At 40.3% G+C, this 12,330-nt stretch overlaps 1 protein-coding gene across 2 annotated transcripts in view; it reads right to left on the reverse strand.

Moving 5' to 3' along the window:
* VDR (vitamin D receptor) overlaps positions 1–12,330 on the reverse strand; it is an 86,208-nt gene that overhangs the window by 36,052 nt on the left and 37,826 nt on the right. For both annotated transcript variants that reach the window (XM_053374467.1, XM_053374475.1), the window contains 2 exons: positions 5,656–5,727; positions 1,339–1,489 (listed from right to left, as the gene is read on the reverse strand). In XM_053374467.1, coding sequence (XP_053230442.1) covers positions 1,339–1,489; positions 5,656–5,727 — 223 coding nt within the window. The remainder of the gene's footprint in view (positions 1–1,338; positions 1,490–5,655; positions 5,728–12,330) is intronic.

Consider the following 12,330-nt stretch of genomic DNA (forward strand, 5'->3'; position numbering starts at 1 on the left):
ACCTTGTATGTGGAAATATACCTGTGAAAGATGAGCTGCTCATTTAAGCAACAGTAATTGAAGAAAATCTTGTTGTTCTAGTTAGCCTGGGTGCACTTTAGCCCAACTGGAAAACTGGCTGCAAGGCGGATGGTATGCAAAACATCCCATCTCCAACAATCTAGCAAGAGTGGATGTGTCTAGTTTACTATAGAGATGCTGAAATAAGGGAGTTATTTTGGGAAGATATGGTCCTTGCGGACCTGAAGTATACCTTATGTCCACACAAATCCTATACCTGTGTTACTGTCCCACTATAGCATTTAGTACATGAGAGTTTTCCTCTAATTAGTCACATAGTAGCTGTTAATTACTTCTGTTATTAGTCATCTGCTTTTAACGAAGAGTTCCCAGGAAAACGTCCTACGTCATCATTACAGTAATTTGCTTTATGAAAGATGGACACTTCATCTGTGAGATACGCTAAGCTGCTGATAGTTCTTGGAACTGTTTGGGCTACTGCAGATGGAATACTGGCTCCTTCTTAATGTAGTTTAAGAGGAAAGTGGGAGACAGCTGCCCTCCGGCTTCCTCTATGCCAGTATTGTGCTCAGTATTCAAAAACACCCTGCTTGTACATATAGCAGGGGTAGCGAAACTCAGAGGGTGCATGGGTAGGCGCAGTCCCATGAACCAGAAGAACAGCAAATTTCTGTACGCCCTAAGCAAGAGCTGATAATCGGAATCCAAACTGCTGCTTAAGTAAGGGATGATCAAAGTTCTTATCCTGGGTTTGAAAAAGGAGCCATTCTCAAGTAGCAGGGGAATTCCCACACAGTGAAATTCCAAAATGTTTTAAAGTAAAATTATAATAAGATAAACTCTCATTTAAATATAATAAACACCATGTCATTTCTCCAAAGTCAAGTTATTAATGACATCTAAAGTCTGTATAGACAGAGACAGTGGTTTAGAGCAGGGGTTGGGAAATCTTTGCAGCAAGAGGGCCCCACTTCCTCCTGAGCAACCTCCCAACGGCCTGTCAGTGGTGGGTGGAGTTAGAGGCTTCTGAAATGTTCGACAACCGAGGCATGGCTTCCAATTGGTTGCAGGAGCTTCCTGCACTCAAGCGGAAGCTGTGTCAGACATTTGGCTTCCGAAAAACTTTCAAAAACTGGAGCATTTACTTCTGGGTTTTCAGCATTCGGGATCTGAGGTTTAACTGTAGAGGAAACCTCTTTTGCTGATCTGGTTTTGTGCTCAAAGTAAACTGCTGGCCCAAGTAAAGCTGGGTTTTCTTGAGGGCAGAGGTCAAAATCTCTTATGAACACTTTGCGTCAAATGCCAGGAGTCACATACCTAAAAAATCCTTTGCAGCCTTCGCAGGTCATAGCATTAAAATGAAAGCCAGTAGCTTTGTCTCCACAAACACCACAGATACGTGGAATGTTCCTGTCAAAGTCACTGGCTGGATCCGGAAATGCTGAGCAAGGTGCCATGGTCTCCATTTCTGTGACAGAGAAAAGTGCATTGTTTATAAACCTCAATACAACAGTCTTTTCAATTATAATCTACGTGGTAATCATAATCTATGTAGCAAAGACTCTGCAGAAGCTAGTAAGAATCCCCACTCCATTTTCTGATCTGCTTACGAATACTCAATTCGAATATAGCAAAATCCTTAATTCATGATATACATGTCATTGATAAACATCCCCTCCAGAACAATCAACAGCTAAGATGGTTTCATTTTCTCATCTTCACATAGACCACTGTGTTACAGATAATACAGGTTGCAGCAAAATCCAGGATTTTTTTTTTTTGGGGGGGGGGGTTGAACATCAAAGTAAAACATGCTTGGGTGGAAGGCTCACATCACACCTTGTTTTAGCTGTGATGAGTTAGGCTGCAAAAGAAGACTGCAAAATAAGGGTGCTGTTTTGCCAACCATCCTGCACTCAGCATGGTATGCATTCAGCAAAATGATAATCCCGACACTTATCAGATGACAGCGAAGAGAGGAGAGCTGGTGTCTAAAAGATCATCGACTTTAGGAGCAGAGATGATGACGTCTAAGGAAGACAGCTTCCATCAACCCCAGTGGTTTGTCCCTGGTGGAGCTGATGGACTGGTCTGACAGGGTAGATGAACCTCCTTTGACATGTAAACTTACTACAGTAGAAGTAAAGAAGTTCATTGACGAGACTATGCAAGTTCCACAGTGACCCTGCCATGCTCAGACTTTAGAGAGGTATGTGAAACAAGTCACAGAGGCAGCAGGCAGGGTGTATACATATGAGAAATGTGAGGGCTACATCAGAGGTCAAGCAGCAAGTTGGCAGCTGATGTCTAAGCATGAATCAGGACTTGATGAAACTTGTAATTTAAATTTCCTATTTACTTTCTAATGTTGTTTTAGGTTTACAAGGTAATGTTGTATGCTTAGTCAGATATGTTTTATGCGGAGAAACTAATTTTTATAGCATTATCTGACATAGTCACTGTCAGCAGGTATAATTAAAATTCTTTGCTTTTGCGAGAGCAAAGAGGCTGTGCTTGTAGGCTTCCCACAGGCTATGGATGGTGGCTGTGAGAAAAGGATGTTGGATTAGATAGGCATTGGCCTGATCAAGCAGGCTCTTGTGGATGGCATGCTCAGCTGGTAAAATGTACCTATATGCAAGGATGGAATTCCAATGATGATGTGACCCTGGCAGAATTGTTTGATCAGACACAGATCTGCCCCAATCACACATCAAATGTATGGAGGATTCCTAGTGTTAAGAGCCAGTGAGAAGAGCTAAACTCTCACTTTGTGCTTTTCAGTTCAGGTACTATTGAGAAAAACACCTGGGTGACAGACTCTGACTGTGAAGAGATAAGCCCTGAGGTTTCAGTGAATTTCTTTTGGTCTAAAAATGGTTTTCCACCTCCCGCTTTGTACATGGTTAGGTCAGACCCAGTTTTAAACAAATGGGTTTGCTACCATCACATGTAGTTTGAGCAAGAAGAATCTAGTTGCAACAACCCTTTATCCCATAACATGCATTTCAGGGGCTTCACATTCTTACTTTTAAACCTATTATTCTTCCTCTATTACATTCAGTTTTCTGCTGATTGGGTCTGGCTAAGAGTAATTGAAAACTGTTTTTAAAAGAAGAAGAAATGGATGAACTTACTGAATCAACAGTTCCCTTTTCCACTTTAAATGGAAATTCAGATTTATTCTTGACTACAGACCTAACCTGACTCCTTTGCAAGTAAGGCAAACATTGACAGTCTGCCCAAATAGGAAGTGCACTTATTAGTTACTATGTTAACTGCATGTCTAAGTTTGTACTAATCAATGACGGGCTGTTGACCTTTGAATGCCACTATTTCCATTTAAAACTTAGACTTAATATCTGAAACAGCACGTTAACATTCAATAAAGTTATCTTTCCACTTTCATAAATTTAACAATGCTCAGGTAGCAGGAAGGAGTGTTGCTTAGTTACCGTGCTGGTGGCTAAGAGGGGGACTTTCTAAAACATGATATTTATCACTTGTTTGCTTTCACTACTGACAGAGAAAGAACTATATTTTGCAACCAAAATGGGATTGTCAGATAGTGCTTTGTTAGCTGGGTAGAAACAAAATAGACTGCTACAGTCATTTTACTTAATAAATGGAACATGAGATATTAAAGCCTTAAAGGGGCACAGCTCTTTGAGCCGGCTATATTTTTTTTCATTCAGATAACTGAAACTAGCCCAACAAAGGCTATAAAGATAAGATAAAGGGACCCTTGACCATTAGGTCCAGTCGTGACCGACTCTGGGGTTGCGGTGCTCATCTCGCTTTATTGGCCGAGGGAGCCGGTGTACAACTTCTGGGTCATGTGGCCAGCATGGCGTAGCCACTTCTGGCGAACCAGAGCAGCGCACGGGAACGCCGTTTACCTTCCCGCCGGAGTGGTACCTATTTATCTACTTGCACTTTGACGTGCTTTCGAACTGCTAGGTTGGCAGAAGCAGGGACTGACCAACGGGAGCTCAACCCGTCGCGCGGATTCGAACCGCCGACCTTCTGATCGGCAAGTCCTAGGCTCTGTGTTTTAACCCACAGCGCCACCCGCATCCCAACAAAGGCTATAAAACAGCTCAAATATCACCTCAGAATGTTAAATGGCTTTTCTGATGTATTGGAATAGGTTCCTTGTGGAAGCCATGCCAGTCATAAAACCCAGGATGGCAGATTAATATTCCAAATTGTTATTAGCCTTTGCTAATATCTCATATTTTTGTTTTATCTCCTCAGGGTTGATTAAGGGTTGATTAAATATTGGCAGCAAATACAAAAGGAGCCAACAAAATCTACAAAAGGAGCATATCCAGTTGGTGAACCGGTAAATTGCTAGTGTAGAAATACATCTGGAAGATGAGTGGTGAATTCATGCTCTACTAGAAAGAGCAAAGCTGCTTACTAATATAGACAATTAATCATTTCAAATGGGCTTCAGTCCAATTTGTAAGTTTTTCAGCACACAATGTAAACTGATCAGCTGCAAATTTCCAGTTATTTAAATGATCAAATAGGTAACTTAATTTTGGAGTCTGAACAATAACTTTGAATACTCTACTCACTGATAGGTGTTCATGTGTGCCTGTTTGAGATGTGACTAAATACTTGCATAAGAAACCAACACTACACTATGTATTTAGATTTGTAGCCAAACCCATTCCAACAGCAGCCATGATATAATAAATCAGGACTAAATCCAATTCCCCCATCCCCAAACCTGTTGCCTCAGCTGCCCCCCAAACTAAGATAAACTTTAATTACTGCCCCCCATCCTCCACAGATATTCTGCAGAATAGCAAGGTGGGGAATGGGGAACCTCTTCAAGATTCACTAGTCTTCCTAACAAGGATACACATGTTAACGTTTATTTTTTATATAGCACGTCAAAGGGTATTCAAAGCATTCTGATTACAGTGCTGCAGTTAGGATTATAACAAAACAAATGTTAAGGCATGTCAATGCTGTTGTCTGCGTTTTGCAGATGAAGGGCCAATGCCGAGAGAGAGAGAGAGAGACAGAGAGAGAGAGAGAGAGAGAGAGAGAAAGGGATGCCAGTTCATAGCAGAAAGGTTTACCACACCATTTAAAGTGCACTGCTTTCCCCAAAGAATCCTGGCATCTGTAGTTGACCGCTCACAGAGCTACAATTCCCAGCACCCTTAACAAACTACAGTTCCGATAATTCTTTGGAGGAAATCATGCGGGGCTTTAAATGTATGGTGTGGATGTGGCCTGAATTCGAAGCAGAGGCAAGACTGAAGACACGCTGATCCTTAGGTCAGTCTCCTTGCTAGAAAAGCATTAATGTAACTTGAAAGCTTGCACACTTCTACTTCAACAAATAGCTAGTCCCATCTGAGATGGCACTACTTTTTAAACAGAGACCAACCCAACATAATCTGCAGAGAAACAAAACAAAATGCATGTAAGAAGTGGACAGTTCAGACAAGCCTCAAGGAGCACATTATTTTTTATTCTGTTTTCTTCATATGTTTTTTTAAAGCCAAGATGACATAATTTTAATAACACACAATTCTCCCTTCGCTGACCAAGGGAAAGAGACAAACTTATTAAAACTGAATAAATAGTTTGCAAAAAAGTGATATACTTTACCAATATCCAGGTCATTTTGTATACTCTGCTGGTATAATTCCCACGAGTTCTGAAACTGCGACATTGAGCCACCTGCAACCCAAAAATATTTAAGTTTGATTTAATATCCAAGGTCTGTCAAGGCAGTTTGGTAATCTCACACTCTGCTTTGAGTTTGGAAATTTACTCGAGCTTTTAACTCTCATCTATTGACGTAAGCAACATACATTAAAAAGTGAGGCGTGGCACTCTGCAAACAATCCACCACACCCGAATGGGATTCATTAAACAGAAGGTGTCATTTCAGTACAGCTTCTCAGGAACTTCTATCGGCATAGAGATAATGCTAACCACATGGTACATTATTCCCAGCAGCATACCATATAATTTAGAAGAATTTTCAATAAGAAACTGCATTTACACATGGGGGGGGGTCTTTGCTATGGGGGCGAGGGAAGGAAGACTCTCCCATTTCAGATCACTGCTACTTAACAGCTAAAAAGAAAACTCATGCCAATGAATTGAAGCATCTCTCAGATTCACTATTCATCTGATAAGTATTTTAAAATAGGATTTTTGTAATGATAAGGAAACAGTACAGCACGCCTCTGTAAAGGCTGGCATTTAAGGGGTTTTCCTGATTTTACCTTACATAACCACAGAATCATAAAATTGTAGAGTTGGAAGGAACCCCAGTGGTCATCTAGTGCAATTCCCTGCAATGCAAGGATCACAACTAAAGAATCCCAACTGCTAATTAATCAAGATTTGTAGGCAATGTAGAAAATGTATGGTATGTCACCCATGCTACTACCTTAGCCTGCTCTGGATTTGACTTAAGTTTCTCATAATATCCATGGCTGCCAAACTACAGCAAGGCAGTACGCTAGCAGGTTTTGACAATGTTCAGGCAACATCCTGTAGCTGTTTGTATTTGTGTGTGTGCTGTACATATGTGGTGTGCATGCATGTGCTTATGTGTATGCATATTGCGCATACACATACACACAAGACTCACTATCACCAAGTTCATCCCAAATATTTAAAACACTGGCATTTAGGAATCTGAAGACCTTTTCAGACCCATGTTTTTGCAAATTTTAGTTAAAATCTTTACTGCAACCCACTGATAAGACAAAGTAGTCTTCATTCTTCTACCTGCATCTTGATGATAATACTTTCCAAAAGCAGCACAAAATTCAAACAAGTATTATAACAAAGGAATTAGTGCATTGTGTACTGACCATCTCTCATGAGTACTCTCTCCCCTTTTTTGTTTTGCAGGTAAGTCAATGGAGAGCACCATCTTTCAATGGCATTGAAAAGCACCTGCTTATTCTTCATCTAGATTCTAGAACTCTGCTCTATTTTTCAGTACAATATACATACTACTATATATCAATTTAACTCACTTTAATCCCTCCTGACCATGCTATCAGTTTGTGTCGACAGACAACCAAGAAGCCTGATAAAAGACAGGCAAGATGGCTACTACTAATCTAAGCATATTTCACTTGGATCCATCATACTTCTGACCTAGGACAAATATTGAATTATTACTTTTTAAGCATAGCACAAAGGTCACAACAAATAAATGTTGTAAATCTGAACAGGAAAAAAATATCTTTTTTCTGAAAGGTATGATTAAATGTATGGAAACTATCTTTCTGCAAAAGACACACTGCAAAACAAACTGTCTCCATCAGGAATTGGGGCATCTGTTCTCAATTGTTGAGCTCTTTCAGCTCCACAAAACCAAAGCCCTATCTCATTTTGGAATTAAGGAACACTTTCTCTCAGTTACTGGGCAATATGATACCAAGTAATGTTTAAATACACAGGGTGTAACATTCAGGTCCCACAGAGCACAATGTTTCCTCAACCACCACCAGATATATTTAAATTTGCTTTTGAAGCTAGTACTTGCAAAGCCTGGCATCCATTAACGGACTTTGAGCTGGTTCACTGGGTGCAAGAAAACCAAAGTTATTGGCCTAAGTTCTCAACTTCCAGCCCTGCCATTCTAAGGCCAACACACTACCCAGGAGCTGGGTCAACGTAGAGCACCACAGAAACTTTGATTAATTGTTGCTGATATGAACTACATTAAAGTAGGAGCCTTTCAGATCACTAGTACACTGTCCTTAACAATTTCAGGAACCAGGGCCTCACTTGTGGTGAGTCCAGTAATCAGACATTCCCTGAACAATCAGACATTCCCCAAAATGCCATCAATTGGACCACAGTTGACTTCTGCATTTGACTGGCAATGCTTTAAAGTAACAGAAGGGGAACTTATGTAGTAGAAATGTACTTCAGATAACATCAGAAGACACTCTTTGTAAACCACCTTATGCATGTTGCTTTGGCTTAAGGAGGTTTTTTTTAAAGGCCAAACTCTCACAACACAACTATTCTCTTCTTCCAGGAAGGGCACAATTAATCAATTTCTTTAATAAGTAGTTCTGGTTCTGGTTCTAGCACCTCCAGGTCACTTACCCTTCCCTTGGGCCATATTGGTCCTGGTAAAATTTTGTTCTCTATCATGGTCAAAACAGATTGCATTAGAGATAACAGGAAGGTTTTCACGACCAAGGTCAAAGCTATCTACAAAGCCTTCAAATGATTTTACTACAAGGCCTGCTGCTTCTTTTCCTATAATAGGTGAATCTGCTAGAGCGTAAGACTCTAAATCTTAGGGTTGTGGGTTCAAGTCTCTTACTGAAATATCTTACGAACAAGCATTTTAGATAGTTTATAATCCTTGCATTAAAACTTGAGAAGCTCACGGGCCGCCTCCAAAACCCATAGGAGCATCTTCCATGAAAATCTTTAAAGGAGTGATGGGAGTAGAATGATACGTACACTTGCAGCAAACAACTGGCAATGGGTTAGCTGCATGCCAACACACACACACACACACACACACACACACACTGCTAATAGGTTTCTGTAACACTCAAGAAATCTACTCTGCATCCAAGAATCACCTTCTTTCTGCCTTCCATCTTAGCAGGAAGTCAAGATAGCAACTTTCCTGGCTCCGGAATTTTTTATATATATAGGTAAGGAATAAAAACTAGTAATTAAAATATCATACATACTTAAAAAGATAGAAACAGGGACAAACAGTTAAAAGCGACTATAAGGGAGGGAGAGTGAAGGAGCACAGGCCTTGCATTTGGGGCCTAGTTTGTGGCATAAACCATCCTTCGATGAATATCCATCATGGCAGTGCAGAATCTAGCAACTGAGTATGTAACATCTGGGTTTTTATCTTGAAGCAGCAGGGAGGTATAAAGTTGTTCTGTGTAACCTGGGAATTTATGTATAGGCAAGATGAACCTAGCTCATATACAGTCATACCTCGGGATAAACACGCTTCAAGATAAGTATTTTCGGGTTACGCTCCGTGGCAACCCGGAAGTCACGGAGCTCGTTACTTCTGGGTTTTGCTGCTCATGCATGCGCAGATGGTCAAAATGACATCACGTGCATGCGCGGAAGCGACGAAACGCGACCCGCACATGCTCAGACACGCTGTCTTACGTTCTGTTCAGGATGCGAATGGGGCTCCGGAATGGATCCCGTTTGCATCCCGAGGTACCACTATATCTGTATAGTATTGGCAGTGAAAAAAGACATGTTCTGTTGTTTCCAGTTGCCCAGAGCCACATGGGCATTAGGTGTCTTTTGAAAGCGACCTTCCTGGATGGCTAAAGGGATGGCCTGGCAGCAGTGAAAGCCCTTCACTGTTTTGGAATTTCAAGGTTGGTTATATATGGCATCCATAGCTGTCAACGTTTCCCTTTTTTTAAGGGAAATTCCCTTATTCCGAATAGGATTCCTCGCAAGAAAAGGGAAAAGTTGACAGCTATGATGGCATCTGGGAGAGGAGGTGTCTTCTAGTTTCACTGATTAAAATTTCCAGGGACCTGGCTAGATCTGCTTGGTGTTTGGTATCTTCCACACACTGTTTGATGGTGTGTGTTTTTGCTTGTTCATACCCCATGTTACGTAGGATCTGTGGGGTGAAGCCTAGAGTTGTTGTTATGTTTATCATTGCACATTTCCAGTCGTTTGGAAACTGTCCTTAATCGTTAAGGGAGCAAGGCCATGCAGGAGGAGGGATAGTCTCAGCCAGTAATTAATATAATTTCTGTCTAGATTCTGTTTAGATAAATACCATGGGCTAATTATAAGGATTGCAATCAGGATGGCATGATACTTCACTATGATACATATATTAATGCTAAAGACCAAAAGGCATATGGATTTTCCCAGCACACAATTATGACAACGTCACTAAGCCATGACTAATACAGCTTTTATATGGTTTCCCAAACAGGCACCTTCTATGGCTGCATAGGATTTAATTGTCCCCTTTCATTGTAGCATCCACAATTCATTTCCCTTTTGATGACTAAATAAATATGTATTTGACACAGCAATCCTGCAAAAATTATCAGCTAGTCAGGAAACAAATATTTTACTCGTTGGAAAGGCCTGGTTCTTTTGGTCCTTAATTGAAATCCTTTTTTCTTTTTAAAAACCATACACTGTCAAGTTATACACTGGAATCAACATTACGCATTTCACGGGAACATAGGAAACTGTTTTATACTGACTCAGATCAATGGTCCATCTAGCTCAATATGTGTGCACAGGCAAGTCCCCTTTGCTTTGTTTCTGGGCCTGATTTATAGCATTGGTTTTGACCCTTAAAACTCTACATGGTTAGGGACCATGTTATCTGAAGGACCACCTGAATGAGCCTGCTCATGCCTTAGAATCAACTACCGAAGCCCTGCTTATATATATTAGGTTGATAGGTAACAAAAACAGGGTTCTTCGGGTGGTGGCTCCACACTCCAAGACATACATGTTGCCCATCCCTGGCAATTTTTAAGAAAAAGACTTTTAAAATGTTTCTTGCTTTGGTCCGCTTTTTATTAATTGCTGTGATTAAGGCCTGGCCTTTCTCTTTTACACCTCATCAAAAAGGCATTAAGAAAGGAGTCTATCAGGCCTCCCAGGGGAGGAAGTGACACAATATGGACTCCACAATTTAAAATGTCTGTCCCACATTCCCATCAGATGAGCTTCTGAAGTCAATGAGAAATGAAACAAGGTCCCCGATGACACGCACAACACAGGCAGGTTCAAGTGGGAGATGGTATTCCTTCCAATAACCTGGTTCCAAAGTATTCAGGACCTTCCTTCAGGTTATTAGCTTTTCTCAATTTTCAGTCTCAGTAAAAATAACAAGAAGAAGAATAGACACAAACTTTTTTTTTTAAATGGTATTTATTAAAGTTTCAGAAAAAATTACAAAAATAAGAAAAGAAAAAAAGAAGCAACAAAAAATACATAAAAACAATTAAAAACAAATTCATCTTTCCATATCTTGTCTTTCATTTACTTGTTTCCCTGACCTCCTCACACCTCCCTTTTTTGTATTCCAGTTCAGTTAGTTAATTCAGCAAATCCTTTCCCTCTTTATTTTTATCTTAATCCTTTATCTTGATATATTATAACTTTACATTCTTACCTGTTAACAATCCATTTTTGCATACTCCTTTGTAGCATTACTGCTAAAACCAGTTAACTTCATTCCAACATCATTCTAACTTTCAATAATTTATACATCCTATCCATCTTTCACCATATTCTGTTATTCAATTTGCCTTACTTTATCTAACCTTATCTTACCATAAAATACCTTAAAACTTAAAAACTTAATGCTTATTTATACATAACTCCTTATATCATTTCTACTAAAGCCAATTTCGTTCCAACATTCTCCCTAATATTAATTAATTTTACACTAATTCCCAAAATAAGAATTTTTCTTTATAAACTGTTCCAATTTTCATCCAACGTCCCTTCTTCCTGGTCTCGGGTTATGTCAGTCCTTACTATCCATTCCATCTAGTCCATCAACCTGGTAGTCTTATGTCCGAGGCCCTTAAATCTCTTCCATGCCCCTTCTGTGGATCTTCTTCTTCCTGTTTATATTTGCACTTTTCCTTGCCTTTTGTTGGTCTCTTTCTTAGTTTCTTTCCTTTCTCATTGAGGAGTAGGTCTCCGGGGGATTTCCGCCCATACTTATCTCCATCTCCCCTTGTCAGACCCATCCATTCCCCACAGTCCCACTCCCCACAGCCATCAATATAATCCAGAAGATCTTTAACAGCATATTTCAAAATCTCTCCAAAGTTAAGAGCCTCCTCAGCTTCAGACTCCCTCTGGCCCATTCCAAGATCATTCTTCCAAAACAGCGGCTTATGCTCCTGCAGGGCCCCGGGTCTCTCCATTTGTATTGCTTGAGGTACCACCGTAACTTCCTCCATTATTATCTGCCCTTGCATTTGCCCAGTCGAACCAGTTTCCTGGATTGATACCTGTATGATTTCTATGTCAGCATTCCCTATTTGTCCACATTCACTGATTACAACAGTCATCAAATCCAACTTCTCGTTCATCAAATCCACCTTCTCATGCAGCTGCTCCAACAAAGCACTTGTCTTGCAAAAAGCAAGCACCAGGACTTCTTCCAAACACATTTTTATTCAAGGTCACAGTCTGGTCCCACGATGTTAATCTCACAGCTGTGAAGTCCCCAAGTGAACTGCAGCAGCAATTTGACAAGCTCCCTCTAGAGGATACAATTTCTATTTGTGTCCATCTTTTTAA

Source organism: Podarcis raffonei, chromosome 2 (genome assembly GCF_027172205.1).
Source record: "Podarcis raffonei isolate rPodRaf1 chromosome 2, rPodRaf1.pri, whole genome shotgun sequence".
NCBI lineage: Eukaryota > Metazoa > Chordata > Lepidosauria > Squamata > Lacertidae > Podarcis > Podarcis raffonei.